A 21,750-nucleotide genomic window follows, 5' to 3' on the forward strand; every position below is an offset into this window, starting at 1 on the left:
CAGACTAAAAAGGGGCATATTCGGTTTAATAATCCAACCATAGAATGTAGTTTCGATTACTTGTGTCTATTTCGTAAAAACAGTTATAAAAGCAGCGCATGTATTCTCAGCCCAAAAATATAAAGGGTAAAAAGGCAAATGAAACTCACCTATTGTATTTTGTAGTAAAAATACATATAACGATACTGAACAATGCAGGGTTGACCTCGGATTCACGAACCTATATCATTTGTATATATATATATTAAAACGTATATTCGTAATCGAACAAATATATATATTATATCCTTAAATTATATATTATGTATATATTTATCTGATTAATATTATGTTAAGAACACCTAATTTATTATATATGAATATTTATATAAAATTTGATAATATTATTAATACATACTTATATGTAATATAAATATAATCTCACATGTATGTTATTCACTTGTTATAAAATTAACAATGGTAATAAAAATAATTTTTAATAGAAAGATAGTTTAAATATCATGATAATTTTAGTAATACTTATAATATAAATAGTAATACTAATAATACATTTAGTAATGATAAAAATGATAATTTTAATATAGTTGATAAAATGATAAAAAGTAGTATTTGTAACGATATTAGTAATTTTAATAATAATTATGGTTTTAATGGTAATTATTAGTGGCCGTATTCATAATAATACTAATAATTATAAAAGGGTACTAATACTAATATTAATGATAAATAAACAAGTTTGCGTTATTTTTATAGTAATTATAATAATGATAATCCTAATTATAATAATATTTATACTAGTAGTTAAAATAATAAAGTTACATTTTTAAATGATAGCATTTATATTGACAACAACATTAGAAATCCTATATGTTAATAATAATACATGAATTAATAACAATAACTAATAATACATAACAATAACAATCATAGTAGATATAACAATAATAATAATGATAATAATAATAATAACAAAGAAAAACTACCTTTAAAGGATAAAAAGTTAGTAAACTGTCCAGGCCGGGACTCGAACCCGCGACCTCTCGAAACCCAACACAACCTCCCAACCACTCAGCTGTTTCGAATTTTCTGATTTAAAACGGATTCTGTTTTAATTAAACCCAAAATAAAATTATGTTCTTCTTCTTCAATGAACCAAAATCGAACTAGAGATCTTTAAAATCAAAAACAACGAATTTGTGGGTTAACTTGAGACTTGTAAACAACCAGAGAAGTAAAAATTGTATCTTTGATAAAAAAAATTAAAAAAAAAAAATCCTCACTGCTGCTGCTGTTCGAAGTTAATAAGAAAAAAAAATTCGCTTTTCGATTTTTAGCTTGTTTTAGATCACGCTTTCTACATAAAATATTTCACAAATCATATTTAGAAAGTATTGGAATTGTCAATTGGACTTGAAACATTAAAACAAATTCTAATTTCGCGATGAACTATTCGTTTGACTTTTTGACAATAAACTTTGACTCGAAAATTCTAACTCGATTGAAAGAATTGAAATGTGATTTTTTGCAGATAGATTAAGTGATGGAATCCTAACAAAATTGCATTTATACAATTTGTAAATTCGTTTGATTTCGAAAAAAGATGAAAAAGATGAAGTACAGAGTATACCGAAAGTTTTCTGTTAAAATCATACAATTAAAATAATTGGAAGTGATAATTGGATATGAGAAAAAATTGTAGGATTCATTTTACACTAATGAGGATCGATTTCTTTATTGAAGAGATAAGGGAACCAAGTATCACGAGTTGTATAGAGGTAGGAAGAAAACAAGAAGCAGATAAAAAAAATAAAAAAGAAAACGCGTGCTATGTATCTGCACATAACCATTTCTATATCATACTTTATATATCTATTTATATATCTATATCTGCTTATATATAAATCTGTATATATATTAATTCATAAATTTTGATACTTAATAAGTATGAATATATCAAGGTAATTAATAACATAACACTAATAATAATATTATTAATAATATTATTAATAAGGAGTCTAGTAATAATAGATGACAAAAAAAATAATATTATTATTAGCAATTTAATAAATTTAATTACTAATACTGATAATAATATTAAAAATGATAACAATAATCTTATTAGTTTTATTAATGAAAATAGAAATGTTGATAATAATACAATAACTTTTACATATCAAATTTATATATATACTTGATATGTTATTTCCTTTCAGTAAAAATAAATTTCAGCCTATAGTATCTATAACTTTTATATATATATTCCAATATACATATGATAATAATTATTATAGAAATTCATTTATACATAGATTTATTTTAGTAACAACTTATTTTGTATAATATATTACATTTTTAATTTTAATGAGTTACTAATATTTTATAATTTCTAAAACATACATTTATAAATATATACATATTTATATCTATATAATTAGTTGTTTACAAACAATTGTTCGTGAATCATCGGAGATGGTCAAAGTCAAATGCATTCATGGAAAAAGTTCAAACATTATGGGACTCAGTTTAATAGACTTTGCTTATCATGTCGAAATCATATAAGATTAAGTTTAAATCTGGTCAAAAATTCCCGGGTCATCACAGTACCTACCCGTTAAAGAAATTTCGTCCCGAAATTTGAGTAAGGTGGTCATAGTTAATAACAAAAATGTTTTCATGACGAATATGAGTTGATAAATAGAGTTTTATTATCATTGAATAATATGGACATAATTATTCGATTAATCAAAGCGTATGAATAAAGTTATCATAAAATAGTGAAATGAGAAAGACAAGTTTCATCATAACTTTTGACTAGTCATGGTTGAATTTAGAAGATATGGTGCGTCATAGCTTTTGACGTAGAGGGTTGAATCCCGGAATTCAAGGGATTTAAAGAAAATCTTAGAAATCTAAAAGATTTGATTTCTTCGGCGAATAAGGAAATTAAGAGCTCTTATAATTAAATACGGTGATCTGTCTCGATTACGCTGTCTGATATTCCCATTATAAATTAGACTTTTCCCGTTCCATTATTCTCACCATTCCTATACTTTCCTTCTTGTTTCATACATCCAAAAGATTCTGAAAAATGCTTAATCCAGTTCTGATCCTTGTCCTCATTCTTACTATCGCAACAATCATTCTCCTTTTCCAACTCCCACCAGAGGAATCTACCTTTTTCTACTTCGCCCTTGGAATTATAATGTTTTTAATTCTCCCGTGTCTTTATGTTGCGTTAAACATTGATATACACGGTTTGTAATTTATGTGTTGTTATCAGGCTTTATATTCTCCCTTATATTTCAAAGCTCTATGCTTTTGTTTTCTCTTCCCGACTTCAAGTCAAGCGAATAATAGTCCAGAATTTGTAGATATAGAGTTTCGAATGATTATAATGTTCTAAGCAGAAAGGAACGTGATAGCACGGTTTGATTTGTCAAATTACCAGAATCACTGAGAATAGAACTATCAAGAATATATTTTCTTGATATGTCCGAAGGTGAAGTAGAACGAACGAGTCGTGTAACATGGCACATGATGACGTTATGATCTGTGAATCATCACGTTCTATTAGAAACTCGGCATGACTTACTGTAATATAATCACATTGATCAAGTGTCATTATATTATACTAACTCATGCATCAGTTCCCAACATTACTTCAATAACATTCATATTTTAAGCTCGAAGTTTACGGAATATAGAAACTAACAGTTTTTATATGATGTAACACTGATAGCACGAAGAGATTAATGATTTCAGATAAGAATAGTTATGAAAATATCTTCAGAAATATGGAGGATATTTGTAATGAAAGATACGATAATATCTTTGAATATTTAAGATCAGAGGGTGATGGAAACTATTGTCCGCAAGGGTTTAGAGTAACGAGCAAGACATTCGCTGAAGACTTCAGCAGGCATTGAATCATTTGGATTCTTTGAAGTCAAACTTATTCCTTGTGATTTGTCCACGGCTTTCTTCATAGTTTTGCATAACCTGCTTTTCGGTACTAAATTTTCTCTTGAATGTTTCCAATATAATGATACACAGGAAGCACGAAGAGGTATATAATTTCGGACGAGAATATTTTTGAAAATATCCTCAGAAATATCGAAGATATTGATGATGATATTTTGGAATTTCTAAATTCGATGGTTGATGAAGAAGATTTTTCCGCAAGATTTTAACATGACTTCGGAGCAAGATATTCTCTAAAGATTTCATCGGATTTAGAATTACCTGGATTCTTTGAATATAGGGTTTGGTCCTTGTATTTGTCCTTAGTCTCCTTCGTGGTTAGCTCAATCCGTTTTCCAATTCCAACTTTTCTGAGCTTTTCCAACATACTATTCTTTATCATCAAAATTCCGATGATTAAGGTCATTTACGGTTGTCTATGATTTCTGCTGCTTCATTCAACTTTGTCAACATTCATAGTATTGATTTGTGACTGAGTGCTTTTCAGAATTTCAGAATGAGAGATCATAATTCTAAGAGATAAATGTCATACATATAACTGTTGATGTAGATATGCTGTGAGTTTTCAAAGTACTGATTGCTGATTCCTGGTAATTGTTATGGCAGTTCTCGTTACAAGATGCGGATGAGTAAATGATAGGGTTTCAATGAATAAATATAATGATTTGTCAGAGAGATTTAAGCCAAGAAGCAACGAGGTTGCTGGTACGTCTGCTGGTAATATGGTGAAATATAAAAGAATTCTCCGGTATCAAAAGGGTAATCGTATATATATCAGGATTATAGTAAGGCTACTTCGAATGAAAAGTCGAAGTTGACTTGCTGGAGCTGTGACAAAATTGGCTACTTTGAAAAGGGATCGCAAAATTATTTTTGCTAATAAATGCCAAAGGATCTAACGCGGTTACGTGTTAAACTTTTACTCAGTTGCCGAGAGTTTCTCAGGTGCATAACTATATGCATAAATCTTTCCTTCCGTAGATAAAGTGCGGTTGATTCATCCTATCGATTGAGGTGTTTTCAAGAATCATGAAAGGTTTGAACGCAGATTGTAATCGTCAAGATACAATTGGCGTTTAAGATGAAATCAAGTGGCAAACTTGAAGAATTGTTTAGTTTCATATGTTATAATCAATATTTTAATTCATTTTAATTGTCCAATGTTGGCAGTCCACAATTGATAGTCCACAGTTAGCAATTTAATAATTTATATATAATTTAATATATATTATTCGAATTAATTTATACGTATCGTGACCCGTGTACATGTCTCAGACTTGATCACAACTCAAAGTATATATATTATTGTAGAATCAACCTCAACCCTGTATAGAGAACTCGATCATTACTGCATATAGAGTGTCTATGGTTATTCCAAATAATATATATATATGCGTCGATATGATATGTCAAAACCTTGTATACGTGTCCCGATATTTAAAGTGCGTAAAAATAAATAACAGAAATTAAATGACGATAAATAAAGTGCGTAAAGTTAATAACAGAAATTAAATGACGATAAATAAAATTGCGAGAATGTAAATTGCGATTATTAAATTGCGATAAATAAAATGTAATCAGTTAGCTAGGAACAATTAGCTAGGAACAGTTAGCGTGGATTCTTAACAAAATTCCTCATAGTTAATTTGTTTGTTTCTAACAAATTTTATTTTGTCAAATGTTTTCTTCATTATGCCACTTGTTGGATTCTGATATGTCAAAATCTAAATATGAAATTGGAGGAAAAGGGTTATTCTGCAGTGAATGGATACGTATATCGGTGGTTGTAAGTAGGATAGTAAATGACTGTTGAATCAGCTTCGAAGAATGTACAGTGTAACTAAATATTCCTCGGGTATTACCTACCCGTTAAAATATTTTCACCATTATTCGTTTGTACAAAAGAATTTTTAATTACAATCTTTATGAAAATATATATACATATATGTTTTCTTCAGATGATATCATGGATTTAATGAGTTAATATGATATTAACTCATTTGGTTTACGGTTAGAACTAGAATACATAATCTCTAAAACATTAGAGATTACATAATCACCATGTCGAACGAAGAAAAATTATGTAGAACGATTCGCAGATTGATGATTATGCTCGAGGTACATAATGAGATGTTGAGGTGTGTGTGATGTTGAAACTTGGGTTTTTGGTGGTACTGGTGTTGATATTGGTGATACTGTTGGTACCGGTGATGTTGTTGAAGCTGGTACGTTTTGCACCATATTTTCCAAAGCCACTACTCAAGCGCAAAGCTCATTGACTTCTTATATTATGCCGGGATGATTGTCAGTTCGGACGAGCGGATGAATGAGGTTTAGAATTCTAGATAGAATATAATCATGGCGAGATATTCGGGAAATGAGGGTGAAAATGGTGTTTCGGACTAGTTCACTGGTAAGTGCTTCAGGTTCTTTGCCAAGAGGTGAATTCGGTTGGTGGAAAGGATCGCCTTCTTCGCGTCTCCATTAATTTAGTCGACTACGAACTCATCAGATGAATTGGGGATGGATGATTGGTTGATTCATTCGGGTGACACTGCTTTCGGAGCTTAGGTGAAACTCTATGTTGGAATAGCTGCCGGAATAGCTATCGGAATCTAAAGGACTCGAACTGGTTGAGGGATTCATCTCGTACGATCAGATGAAGGATTTTTGATAAGAAATATATTATAGGATGTAGATTAGTACCCTGCAATACATAATTTACATATGCATATATAATACTAAAATCCCATAAGTTACGGAGGAATCTATGGAAGCTGTCAGGTAAATGTAACAATAACAGGTACGCTAAGATATGAAGTAGCAGATACGTTAAGATATGTCTATACATTATTCATGCAATCATTGCAGTAAGATGTGTCTAGACTAAGAATGATAAGCAAGTAATTTCCTAAGGATGATAAGCAGATGATTTCCGACAAAAATGATAAGTAAAACTTTTAACATGCAGATACGGTCGAAGTCCAGACTCACTATTGCATCCTAACGACTTATCAGTTAGACACACTAATGTAGACCTGGTTCCCTAAGACCATCGCTCTGATACCAACTGAAAGGACCCGTCCTAATCCATTCGGACGAAGTCCATATCGATTATAAACGATTCATAACAGTTGATTACATTGCGAGGTACTTGACCTCTATATGATACATTTTACAAACATTGCATTCGTTTTTAAAAGACAAACTTTCATTTACATCGAAAATTGATGGCATGCATACTATTTCATAATATATCAAACTATAATTGACTAAATAATAATCTTGATGAACTCGACGACCCGAATGCAACGTTTTTTGAAATATGTCATGAGTGACTCCAAGTAATAACTCTAAAATGAGCAAATGCACAGCGGAAGATTTCTTTTATACCTGAGAATAAACATGCTTTAAAGTGTCAACCAAAAGGTTGGTGAGTTCATTAGTTTATCATAAATAATCAATTCATAATTTTAATAGACCACAAGATTTCATATTTCCATTTCTCATAAACATACGTCCCATGCATAGAGACAAAAATATCATTCATATGGATTGAACACCTGGTAACCGACATTCACAATATACATATAAGAATATCCCCATCATTCCGGGATCCTCCTTCGGACATGATATAAATTTCGAAGTACTAAAGCATCCGGTACTTTGGATGGGGCTTGTTGGGCCCGATAGATCTATCTTTAGAATTCACGTCAATTAGGGTGTCTGTTCCCTAATTCTTAGATTACCAGACTAAAAAGGGGCATATTCGGTTTAATAATCCAACCATAGAATGTAGTTTCGATTACTTGTGTCTATTTCGTAAAAACAGTTATAAAAGCAGCGCATGTATTCTCAGCCCAAAAATATAAAGGGTAAAAAGACAAATGAAACTCACCTATTGTATTTTGTAGTAAAAATACATATAACGATACTGAACAATGCAGGTTTGACCTCGGATTCACGAACCTATATCATTTGTATATATATATATTAAAACGTATATTCGTAATCGAACAAATATATATATTATATCCTTAAATTATATATTATGTATATATTTATCTGATTAATATTATGTTAAGAACACCTAATTTATTATATATGAATATTTATATAAAATTTGATAATATTATTAATACATACTTATATGTAATATAAATATAATCTCACATGTATGTTATTCACTTGTTATAAAATTAACAATGGTAATAAAAATAATTTTTAATAGAAAGATAGTTTAAATATCATGATAATTTTAGTAATACTTATAATATAAATAGTAATACTAATAATACATTTAGTAATGATAAAAATGATAATTTTAATATAGTTGATAAAATGATAAAAAGTAGTATTTGTAACGATATTAGTAATTTTAATAATAATTATGGTTTTAATGGTAATTATTAGTGGCCGTATTCATAATAATACTAATAATTATAAAAGGGTACTAATACTAATATTAATGATAAATAAACAAGTTTGCGTTATTTTTATAGTAATTATAATAATGATAATCCTAATTATAATAATATTTATACTAGTAGTTAAAATAATAAAGTTACATTTTTAAATGATAGCATTTATATTGACAACAACATTAGAAATCCTATATGTTAATAATAATACATGAATTAATAACAATAACTAATAATACATAACAATAACAATCATAGTAGATATAACAATAATAATAATGATAATAATAACAATAACAAAGAAAAACTACCTTTAAAGGATAAAAAGTTAGTAAACTGTCCAGGCCGGGACTCGAACCCGCGACCTCTCGAAACCCGACACAACCTCCCAACCACTCAGCTGTTTCGAATTTTCTGATTTAAAACGGATTCTGTTTTAATTAAACCCAAAATAAAATTATGTTCTTCTTCTTCAATGAACCAAAATCGAACCAGAGATCTTTAAAATCAAAAACAACGAATTTGTGGGTTAACTTGAGACTTGTAAACAACCAGAGAAGTAAAAATTGTCTCTTTGATAAAAAAAAATTAAAAAAAAAGAATCCTCACTGCTGCTGCTGTTCGAAGTTAATAAGAAAAAAAAAATTCGCTTTTCGATTTTTAGCTTGTTTTAGATCACGCTTTCTACATAAAATATTTCACAAATCATATTTAGAAAGTATTGGAATTGTCAATTGGACTTGAAACATTAAAACAAATTCTAATTTCGCGATGAACTATTCGTTTGACTTTTTGACAATAAACTTTGACTCGAAAATTCTAACTCGATTGAAAGAATTGAAATGTGATTTTTTGCAGATAGATTAAGTGATGGAATCCTAACAAAATTGCATTTATACAATTTGGAAATTCGTTTGATTTCGAAAAAAGATGAAAAAGATGAAGTACAGAGTATACCGAAAGTTTTCTGTTAAAATCATACAATTAAAATAATTGGAAGTGATAATTGGATATGAGAAAAAATTGTAGGATTCATTTTACACTAATGAGGATCGATTTCTTTATTGAAGAGATAAGGGAACCAAGTATCACGAGTTGTATAGAGGTAGGAAGAAAACAAGAAGCAGATAAAAAAAATAAAAAAGAAAACGCGTGCTATGTATCTGCACATAACCATTTCTATATCATACTTTATATATCTATTTATATATCTATATCTGCTTATATATAAATCTGTATATATATTAATTCATAAATTTTGATACTTAATAAGTATGAATATATCAAGGTAATTAATAACATAACACTAATAATAATATTATTAATAATATTATTAATAAGGAGTCTAGTAATAATAGATGACAAAAAAAATAATATTATTATTAGCAATTTAATAAATTTAATTACTAATACTGATAATAATATTAAAAATGATAACAATAATCTTATTAGTTTTATTAATGAAAATAGAAATGTTGATAATAATACAATAACTTGTACATATCAAATTTATATATATACTTGATATGTTATTTCCTTTCAGTAAAAATAAATTTCAGCCTATAGTATCTATAACTTTTATATATATATTCCAATATACATATGATAATAATTATTATAGAAATTCATTTATACATAGATTTATTTTAGTAACAACTTATTTTGTATAATATATTACATTTTTTATTTTAATGAGTTACTAATATTTTATAATTTCTAAAACATACATTTATAAATATATACATATTTATATCTATATAATTAGTTGTTTACAAACAATTGTTCGTGAATCATCGGAGATGGTCAAAGTCAAATGCATTCATGGAAAAAGTTCAAACATTATGGGACTCAGTTTAATAGACTTTGCTTATCGTGTCGAAATCATATAAGATTAAGTTTAAATCTGGTCGAAAATTCCCGGGTCATCACAACCTTCGCCCAACAAGAGTTCTGGTTCGAGACTAATCTCCATCTCCATCTCCATCTCCATTCCAGAGAGGTTGTAACTCGTCTTTTTTTTCCTTGATCCCGAAGAAAGAGAGCCCTACTCATATTCAGGACTATCGACCGATTAGCCTCATTGGTTTACAATACAAGATTCTTTCAAAAATCCTAGCCAATAGATTGGCTTCGATTATTGACCATGTTATATCTCCGGATCAAACTGCTTTCATCAAAGGAAGGCAAATTTTAGATGGTCCTTTAATTATCAATGAAGTTGTGGATTGGTGTAAGCGAAAAAAGAAAAAAGCCTTGTTTTTTAAGGTCGATTTTGATAAAGCTTTTGACTCGATCCATTGGGATTACATCTTTTCTATGATGAGTTTCATGGGTTTCGATTTTAAATGGATCCGTTGGATTAAGGCGTGCCTCACTTCTTCTTATGCTTCGTTACTACTTAATGGAAGCCCTTCTTCCGAATTCCATATCGGTCGCGGCCTTCGTCAAGGAGATCCTTTATCTCCATTTCTATTCATAATTGGTATGGAAGGGTTACAAGCGGCGATAAGTGATGCTTGTCATTCTTCGATTTATTCGGGTCTTCGCATTGGAGGGGTTAATTGTGATCTTCGGTTATCCCGCTGTTTTTTTGCGGACGATGTTTTATTTGTGGGAGAGTGGAACGATAACAATGCGCGAAACCTTCTTGCGGTGTTGGCATGTTTTTTCGCGGTTTCTGGTCTTAAGATCAACCTGAGTAAATCCTCGGTTTATGGTGTTGGTGTCTCCACTCAGGAATCTTCTCGAATGGCTGCTATCATGGGATGCGCTCCTTGTTCCTTACCTTTTAAATTTCTTGGCTTGCCGGTAGGTCAAAATATGAATCGTGAAGTCGGTTGGGAGTATATTATTAAAAAAGTTCAGAAGCGTCTTTCGTCTTGGAAGGTTAATCTTCTTTCTTTCGGAGGTCGACTAACCTTAATTAAGTCAGTTATGGGATCTCTTGGTACGTTCTATATGTCGCTCTTCAAAGCTCCTTCTAAGGTGCTCAAGAAGTTAGAATCTCTCCGTTCTTCTTTTTTTTGGGGTGCAAAAATTAACGAACGCAAGATTCATTGGGTGGATTGGCGCCTTGTTTTAAATCCGTATGATCATGGAGGCCTCTCGGTTCCTTGTCTTAAATCGTTGAATCATCTCTATTATTGTTACATGTATTAGTAAGTGTTATTTAATTTTCTAAAACAATTATGCAAATGTTTACTTCGTATTTCAAAATTGTTTGTTAATTGTTAATCAATGAATTTACAACATGGTTTATTGAAGTCATTTACAATTTACAATTTATGAATTATGATAATGCCTAATTTAAGTAGTTTGTAGTTATGTTGGCACTCAGTACTCACCATTGTCTTTCTGTATTCTATTTGTTTGTTAATTACTTTTATTTGAATTCATCGAAGTTATAGATGTTGTATAATGTAGATGATTATGTGTTTTTATGTTAGCGTCTTTGATATCTTTGATTGTTGGTGAATCTTAATAACTTCTGATTTTTGATTTGTATGTTGTTCTATTTAGGGAAAATTGCTTAGAAAAGGTAACATAAAAACTACTTTTTTCGATAAATGGTATATCGATTTTTTTCTTTGCCCATAAAGGAGTGTAATTTTAATTTAATGTTTAGAAGGGTGTGTGCTTGCAAAATGGTTGCAATTGGGGTAATTTTTGACATTTGGCAATTTTAATTTTTCTTTTTGGTGATGTGTATATTCCATGTGTCTATGTCTATTGCCACATCATTAATTTTTATTTAATTTAATTTTTACTTATACTCCTTCGTTTAAATCATTCAGAATGTTCAGGATCCAAATATTTTAACTCTTATATGAAATTATCTTCAATTAAGAACAGTGGAGATTAACTCTTATTTGAATTCGTTCCCGATTCAATTCGCTTAAAATGGTCCTGAACAAAATCCTAGTAGGAGTGTAGTTTCATGGAATCAGATGAACAACACCGGAATCAGATGATGCTCACCGGAATCAGATAACAACACCGGAATCAGATCTCGTCCATTTCGATTTCGATTGTAGTTGTTCATATAAAGTGTATTAATTTCGAATCTAGTTTTTAGATTTCGATTGTAGTTGTTCATCTAAAATCGTCCATATCAGATCTAGTTCTTACTTCCTTGTTGATAACGGTTGACGGTTGGCTACTTCCGGGTTGTTAATCAGATTGACAGTTGATTACTTCCAGGTTGTTGATAACGATGGTTGTTTATTCATACTGTGGTTGCTCATATCGTTGTTGTTCACCATTTAATGGGTTTGAAAAGGAACAAGAATTGTTGCTGTTCATATTATTCTTGTTCATGTTGATCATTGTTGTTCATATTAAAGTTTTTCATATCCAATTTGTTGTTGTTCGTCTTGTTGATGTAATGACGAGAAAAATGACATTCAATTTTTTTGGCCGGAATTTGTTGCGAATTTGTTGCTGATATTAACTGATTTGTGATTTTAATAATGGTTTTATTTTGAGCTTGTAATTGAAGAATATGAAGATAGAATTAAAAAATTGATATGGAATTAAAAAAAATATATAAAAAATGACATGGAATTACATGTCAACAAAAAAATAAAAAAAAATTCCAAGGTGTCAAATTATACCTCAATTGCAACCATTTTGCAATCACACACCTTTCTAAGCATTAAACTGAAATCACACTCCTTTATGGGCAAAGAAAAAATTGATATACCCGTTATCGGGAAAAAGTGGTTTTTATGTTACCTTTCTGGACAATTTGTCATTCTATTTATATGATAAGATATAAGACCGAGTGGATTGACGATGTTGACCATTGAGAATGAAATTTTAGAGAGTATAAATTGTCAAGAGATGATTAAACAACTTGCTAACAAGAATGCGAGAAGAACTTCAAGAATCATATGTTAGCAAATACGGTATGTAATTCTAATTCTATAGTCTTTATGTTTATTGATATGACGTTAGTTGTCGTTTTTTTTAAATAGGTTATTATTATTGTTCGTTAGAGTCTAAAGGTCTTTTTTTCGTCTCGTTCTAGGTACTTAAACTTAAATCAGTTTGTCACCCACACACGCGTTAGGAGTAAACTCTTAACACATCATCGCCACATTGGTTACCCGATGTGCTTTGGATTGAACCGGGTGACTTAGAGCATACACCTTTATTTACCACAACATAATCTTTGAAAAAACTTTCTCTTGAATTCGAACCTGCGCCAACTATGACTCATATCTAACCCAAAACTTATATCACTCAGGCAATGCCTCGATAGTTGCCTACCTTAATCTTTACCCTAAACACAATGACTACAATAAGAAAAAACAATCTCCAAATCTCCAAATGTCCTTATAAAAATAGACATCCCATAAAAATAAACATGACCATTTTAGTTGTCAGGAGCATCAAATTCAACTGTAAGGTTCAATTTTCTTTGTCTTTGGGACAAGATGTAGACCTTAAATTAGAAAGGTGTTGCGATGTATTTATTAAATTCATCATATTACAGTTGTTGTAATTAGTGCCATTATTCCGTTATTAACTTTCTTGGATTAGACAAGAACATAATTTAATAAATTTCTTTAAATATTACAGCTGTTTTTGCACGAGGTATAGCTTGCTCTATTTGAAATATATACGGTATAGAATGAAAATTTTAAAGGCATCGTTTAATATAATCTTATATTTTAATATTTTAAATTACTAACATAGGTTTTTTTCGATTTTAAACTTTTATACTCCGTAATTGACTACATTTAGTGGTATCGGTTTCTTTTGATTAAAGCTAAAAATATATACCTTCAATTAATACTCTCTTTCAATTGGAATGCTTATGCTCAATTTTTTTTTTTAACGGCAATAGAATATGAAATAAAAAACGCTCTCTAGCAAGGCGCTAAGAGAGAAAAATACAACGGGTTTTGAAGCCACGAGTTCCAGTTAAAAACTCTATGACCTCTGTTTTTCAACCAACGAAAAGAAAACAATTGAATGGAATCAAACAAACTACATCTACGAATTACAATATCATTGAATACAATGCCGTTCCTAAATCGCCAAAGCGCCCAAAAGAGAGTGATGATGACCACGGTCAGCCGCAACTTGTTATCGTTTGACATAGACGAACCATCGATCCAGTTTGTGACGTCTATCCATGAAATGCAGTGAGGTAATCCGCAGTTTAGCCAAACACGTGTCAACCTCAATATGTCACTAGCAATATCACAATCAAAAAACAAGTGATTTTGATCTTCGACTCCCTGTGAGCATACTGGGCATGATATCGACGTTAACTCTAAACCTCTAGAGGAAAGGTTCCAACGTAGAGGAAGAGAATCGAGCTTGAATCTCCACCAAAATACATTAAGTTTCTTCGGGACCAACTTTATCCATGTGGTAGCGACTTGTAAACATGGTAGCAACTGTTTATCGATATTAACCCTCGTGTCTTTGACGGTATATAACCCATCCGAATTAAGAGCAAACACCCATCTATCTTCTCGATTCGACATTTGAACGTGTTGAAGTTCAAGTTCCAAGTTTGATAACAACGAAGCATTTCGAGCCCCTATATCATCCCTTGACCACTGCCAAACCCATGAACCATTTACAATTTTGTCTGACACTAAGTCTTGCTTATGCTCATTACTTATTTGTCTTTCTGAAAATGGATACGTGAATGGATATACTTATTGGATCGAAAATGTGCATACTGTTGGTGTTTAAACCGGCAATGCCAGTTCTTACAAATGTCATGTTATGAAAAGAAAAAAAAGTAAAAACTAAATGAAGACATTCTTTAGAAGTTGTCGCTGGAGAACGCGGAGCCTTTCTCTCTCGGTCGTATGTCTTAATAGTAACTAAATAATTAATACTACGTATGTTCTATTATAAATGCACAATTTTTTTGTACACGGTTTTAGAAAATCTCAATAACTTCATTGTTCACTAATCAGATTCCATCCCTCTCTCAGAATAACTTATTCTGATTGATTGAAATACATAGTTGACACTTAAAACATGACATTAATAAGTTGTAGGGACTCATCCAACTAAGCTTAGCCTTTACCTGAGCACCTTGCCTTTTAGGCCTAATGTGGATAATTATGGGAGGACGGAGGGAGTAACTAATTAGTAATGAAATGAGTGAAAGGGGACAACTAGATATATAATTTGGAAGAACCGCAATGAACGTGTTTTTGGGAAAAAGTCGTGTACGCTACGCAAAAATGGTTGCTGACATTCAATCGAAAAAGTTTGAATGGATCTCTTGTCGGTGGAAAAAAGGTAACCTAGATTGGCAAAATTGGTTAACAAACCCAAAGATCTTTGATGCAAACCCTTCAAATAAAGAAGGAATCGAATAATCTCAAGTATGTTCGATGATCGCTGATCAATGATAGAAGAAGAATTTGACGCCTAAAAATGTTAATAATCTACTCCATTCTGTCAAAATTAATGTTCATACCTTCTGTTTGTTTCTGGCTGTTTAGCTATAGATCCCCATTGTACATAATATTAATATTAATCTAATAAAAGATTGTTTGCTTAAAAAAAAGGAAATGAGTGAAAGGGGGAAAGGGTGTGTAGTAGGAAGCAAGAGAGCAAAACCAAAATCTTGGTGTCAAAATGGTTTTCTGTTTTGCCAAATCACTCTTCACCGACTTTTGCTAACTTTTTTTTTTTATCTAATATTGTTCTCCCTTTGTAATTGTATATTAATCAATTTGTACTAATGATTATTTAAGAAAATCTCTTTCTTTTAAATGCAAAATATAGAAAAAACTGTAAAAGTGAACTTTGTCCTACGATGTCTACAGCTCTACGTAAAAATGTAGTATACGTCAAAAGATAGTAAGACATAATTAGAACTTTCAATTGTTGTCTTTATATAATAAGACATGAAAACAGAAATGTGATGTGATTTTCCATTAGACTCTTTCCAACGCGGCATCAGATGGGCCCGCGTCAGACTCGCTGGCAGGAAGTGACGCCCCTGACGCTATTAACGGGGCGTCAGTTTTTGACGTTGGGGGGCGTCAGTCGACGATTTGACTGAAAAAAACGGGCTTCAAATGGTGTGCTGGCTTGATCTGATTGGGTGGGGTAATATATCCGTTACCCAACGGATATATACCCGTTTTTTGGTTTTTTTTTTTTTTTAAATTCAATTTTTACTCCATTTTACTCCTATTTAAACCCCAACAATCATATCATTTTTCACACAATTCATTCTTACTCACTCTATTTCTTTCTACTTTTTTTTTTTTTTTTACAAAAGTCTATTAGTTTATAAATGGGTTCGAGGTTACGGGGGTCTAACTCTGACTCCGAAGATTTGAGGATTGTTCAATTAATTCAAGAAATAGAAGATGATGATTCCGAAGTCGAATCGGCACCATCTATTCTGAGAGTTAGAGGTTACATCTCTAGGGAACGGGAGGTTGCTGCACAATGTTTGTGGGATGATTATTTTTGTGAGATGCCAAAATATCCACACAAAAAATTTAAACGTCATTTTCGCATGTGCATACAATTATTTCTCCAGATAGTGCAAGGTATTACTACTTTCCAAAGTGATAATATGCCAGAATATTTTACTTACTTTTCTCAACGATTTGATGCTATCGGTAGGCCTACATTTACTACTTTACAAAAATGTATGTCGGCTATACGTCAATTGGCGTATGGCACCGCTCCCGATATTTGGGATCAATATTTGCAAATGAGTGAGCAAACATCAATAATATGTCTAGATTACTTTTGTATGTGTATTATTACATTGTACAAAAAAGAATACATGCGATCTCCGAATGCACACGATGTTGCTAGATTGTATAGTGCTCACGAGGAGATTGTATGCACTGGGAGTGGAGGAATTGTCCTGTTGCTTTAAAAGGACAATACACTAGGGGTGATCATAAGAAACCGACCCTTATGCTTGAAGCTGTTGCTTCTTATGACTTGTAGATTTGGCATGCTTTTTTTGGGATGGCGGGTTCCAACAATGATATCAACGTTTTGAACCAATCACCTATATTTGATAAACTTAAGAACGGAACATTTCCATCCGCACCATTTGAGGTAAATGGGCATGAATATAGCAAAGGATATTACCTTGCGGATGATATATATCCCGATTGGGCAACTTTAGTTAAAGGATATTCATGTCCTACTGAAGAACCAACGATTAAGTTTACAAGATTTCAAGCTAGTGCCCGAAAGGATGTGGAGGGGGCATTTGGGGTTCTTCAAGGTCGTTTTCATATTATACGCCTAGCTTCACGAAGTATGAGCGTTAACAGGATGCGAAGAGTGATGGAATGTTGTCTCATATTACATAGCATGATACTTGAAGATAACGGCTTTGCACTTTCTAAATGGGAAGAAAGATTCACTACCGAAGAAATGGAAAATGGTATGGAACGTATACGAAACAGAGGACGGGATCGAGATATCATCGCAAGTGAAATAAGGGATCGAGATTTGCACAACCAACTCACCGAGGATTTAGTCGAGCACATTTGGAACCTTCCACCGACTTTTCGCAATGCGAATTAGTTTTTTTATTTTTTATTTTGAATCTATGTAATCGTCAATCTATGTACTTTTAAATTCTTATCAAAAATTAATTATGTATTTTTTTTATTAATGTTATTTATTTTATTTTGTTGTATTTATTTACCATTTTAATGTAATTTATTTTATTTTGTTGTATTTATTTACCATTTTAAATCATTTGAAAAAAAAAAAAAACGGGTGGACCCTACTGAATTTGACACTGACATTTGACACTTGGGTTATTGGGGGGTTAAAATTTGACACTGCCATGTCACAGGCAGATGCACTTTTTGAGCCAAAAAGTACAAATCTGCCTGTGATGTCACAGGCAGGGTTAGAAACAGTCTTAACACATTTTAAGTTGGATTAGCAAATATAGCTCACCTAAAAAGACTTTTTTTCAGATTGGACTGAAATTTCTAAGATCACCTTAACAATTTTTACAAGATAAAGAGTAGTATGGTCACTAATTACCAATATAACTAATAGACAACATTTGTCTTATTTGTTATGAATAGTATTATTCAATTTTTCACTTTTCACAAACCTAACCCCTTAACTTCCATTAAAATACAAATCAAACCCCCACTTTATACCTATATTCTAACTTATTATTTATCCCATCACTAACACTGAAAATACTGAATAATAACACCCACCTTGCTTTACCGACTTGTGCATTGCGCTCAAACAGTAGGACCCACATAGGCCACTACTGCGCTACTTTTTTTTTGTCTCCAACGATAAAAGAAATAACTTTCTTAAAAGGAACAACCCTTTAATGCTACCAAAAGATGTTGAAAAACATTTTTTTTTACAAAATAGATCAACTAACTTTAACGCTAAAAGAAACAACTTTCACAAAAGGAACAACCCTTCAATGTTAGATGTCGTGAAAAAAATTCTTTTTTACAAAATAGATCAAGACTTTTTTTTTTAACTCGCATTCAAAATGGAGCCCCCGGCGCGAAGCGAGGGCTCCACAACTAGTTATGATTAAGTTTAAATTTTACCAACAACATATTTTGAAATTATTATAGAAAACGTAACAAACGATCACGAAAAACTGGTTAAGCAATGTACATTCTCCTCTCCGAATACTCTGAAAGAAGAAACCTTATACATTTGCCCGTTTATTAAAATCTCAAGTGGCTATTGAAATAAATATGATAAAAGTCTTATAACTTTTATTCTTATCAAAATTATATCAACTCATTTCATACTAAAAATGTTGAAAGTTGTGTAGAGGTTTTTTTTTTTTTTTTTTTTATTATTATTATTATTATTATTATTATTTAAGGCAAACTCACACTTTGCACAAAAATTTACAATAATCCACGAAATATGTCTACGACGGGACTTGAACCCTCAACCTCTTAGTTAAAAGGGTCACCACGATACCGCCAGGCCAATGGCCCTTTGGCTGTAGAGCTTTTTAAATGTATCAATTTTTTAAGATGAAAAATGTGTAAGCTTATATATTGATATGTAGGTTAAACTAAGAGATTGGAAAATGTATTAAATATCTCTTACAAGTTGAAATGTGTATCAATCTTCCATACAATAATAATAAATTTATATCATATGACTATTGGCAAAGCTTGAATATAACTCTTGAGAGGCCATCTTATATTGTGTAAAATTTTATTTTATGTTGTTTAATTATGTGTAATACTCACGAATAACAATATTTAATGACATCGGATCATATATTTCATATATTGATAGATAGTTTGAAAATTAATAGGTCCTTTAAAGTATTATGAAAAGCAAATACATGAGCTTATATTACTAAAGTCACTAAAGCAAACTCTTATTCGTTTATATTTATCTAAAAATCTATTTATACTTGAGACTATTGGTGTGTGGGTGGGTGGATGGGGGTGGGGGTAGAGCTCACCAGTCACCCCTGCCTTTTAAAAGTCTTAACGTGTAAGAAGCTAAATCATTAACACCACAACTTACGAAAGCGAGATGGGGGCGTTAGATTGTCGTGGTAATTTTTTGATGGAACTAACGGCTATTATGTGACGTTAGTTTGACGAAACCACAACGTTATCTAAGAACTCCCAAGTCAAACTTGATATTAGACACCTAATAAAAATTTGACATATCTATTTAATTATTTTATTTCCTTTTCACCCAACTTCTAATCGCATTTAACCAAGTCATCCAACATCCTCACAAAATTTTTTACCACCCACAATAACACACCTTTTAAATTTGACACTGTCGCGTTATAGTCAGATTTTTGTGTTTATCTTTCAAAAAACTTCAATTATTGACTACACATCACAGTCAAAAGTTGTCAAAGTAGCGGTCTAATAATATGACATTATTAATCTTTGATTCATTGATTAATTAGCTTTGTTTTGTTTTTAAACATTTCAATCAGGGGATGATTCTCACACATACTTTTTTGATCCTCACACACCAATTTAAAGAAATGGAGTATTATTAGAAGAGTAAAATGTTAAAATAGGTGTGTGAAGATCAAAAAAGGGTGTGTTAGAATCATCCCCCTTTCAATAATCTACGTAGTTATCCGTTTAAGGCAATGATATGACAGGTTTGAATAGTTGACTTTTAGGTTTTTAAAATTTAACATCAACTTTTTGATTTTTTACAAATCAACACTAATTTTTTAATTTTTACAAACTAACACAATAGTTAATTTTCTAATTTTTACAATTCAACACTAACTTTTTAATTTTTACAAATCATCACAAACTGTTCACTTTTTACAACTCAATCACAAAACTTTTCACCTTTAATCACGTAACTTTTCACTTTTTAATAACTACTTATTATTATTATTATTATTATTATTATTATTATTATTATTATTATCACTTGTTACAGATCAATCACATAATTTTTCACTTATTATACCTTATATCTAATTGAGATAGTCCAAATGAATAGTACTATTTAGACTATCTCAATATCACACTAAGACCCCCAAACTTTATCCAACGTACGAATCGGCCCCCTCCCCAATACTACTATTTTGGACTATCTCAATCTCACACTAAGGACCCCAAACTTTATCCAAAGTAAAAATCGGCCCCTCCCCAATTTTCCTAAAAAAACCCCACACCCTCGAGAAACTACAAAACACCCCCAACCCTACCTCATTACCCCGACCCGACCCGACTCGCCTCCCCGTTATTATAACTAAAATAATATTATATAATATATTTCGTCCTTTCTCCTTTTTTTTATTTTTTTGTTTTCACTTTTTTTTTTCCTTTTTCCAAAAAACCTCCCCAAACTTTGTTCAAAAATTAAAACCGCCCCCCAAACAGGGGAGTAAAGTGTCAAATAATCATTTTCATAAAAAATCTTAACTAAACACCACCCAAATATTCAACGGGTCATATCTTCTCGCTCGCAACGAGTTAAATTTTTCCGACACCATCGTTAAACTCGAAATAATTTTAGGAACACAATGTCACTAACTATACGCAAAATGAAATCATTTTAAAAAACGCTAAATATTTGAGGTACTTTTCATACACGTTAATTTTGCGTTAAATTTTTAAAAGTCGACAATTCCATAGCGAATCGCGGAGATGCACATAGCACATATATTGTTAATTTAATATAACATTTAAATCTTTCACGAATTATACCTTTTAGTTCGACTCGAGTTGCGCTTCAACGACATCATCGTTAGCCACGAAATAATTTTACAAACTAAACGCACGAAAATACATTGAAAACCGAACCCCGGCGCGAAGCGAGGTTTCGTAAACTAGTATATTCTATTGTGAAAAATGGTTGAATCTCATTGTTT

General features: G+C 31.1%; 1 protein-coding gene across 1 annotated transcript; it reads left to right on the forward strand.

The window, feature by feature from the left end:
- Nucleotides 1-16,686: 16,686 nt before the first annotated feature.
- Nucleotides 16,687-17,951, forward strand: LOC139852360 (uncharacterized). The gene is made up of 2 exons (XM_071841640.1): nucleotides 16,687-17,247; nucleotides 17,361-17,951. Exons 1-2 carry the CDS (start codon nucleotides 16,687-16,689, stop codon nucleotides 17,949-17,951), a joined length of 1,152 nt encoding a protein of 383 aa, XP_071697741.1.
- Nucleotides 17,952-21,750: the final 3,799 nt, after the last annotated feature.

The sequence above is a fragment of the Rutidosis leptorrhynchoides genome, chromosome 1 (genome assembly GCF_046630445.1).
Source record: "Rutidosis leptorrhynchoides isolate AG116_Rl617_1_P2 chromosome 1, CSIRO_AGI_Rlap_v1, whole genome shotgun sequence".
Lineage (NCBI taxonomy): Eukaryota > Viridiplantae > Streptophyta > Magnoliopsida > Asterales > Asteraceae > Rutidosis > Rutidosis leptorrhynchoides.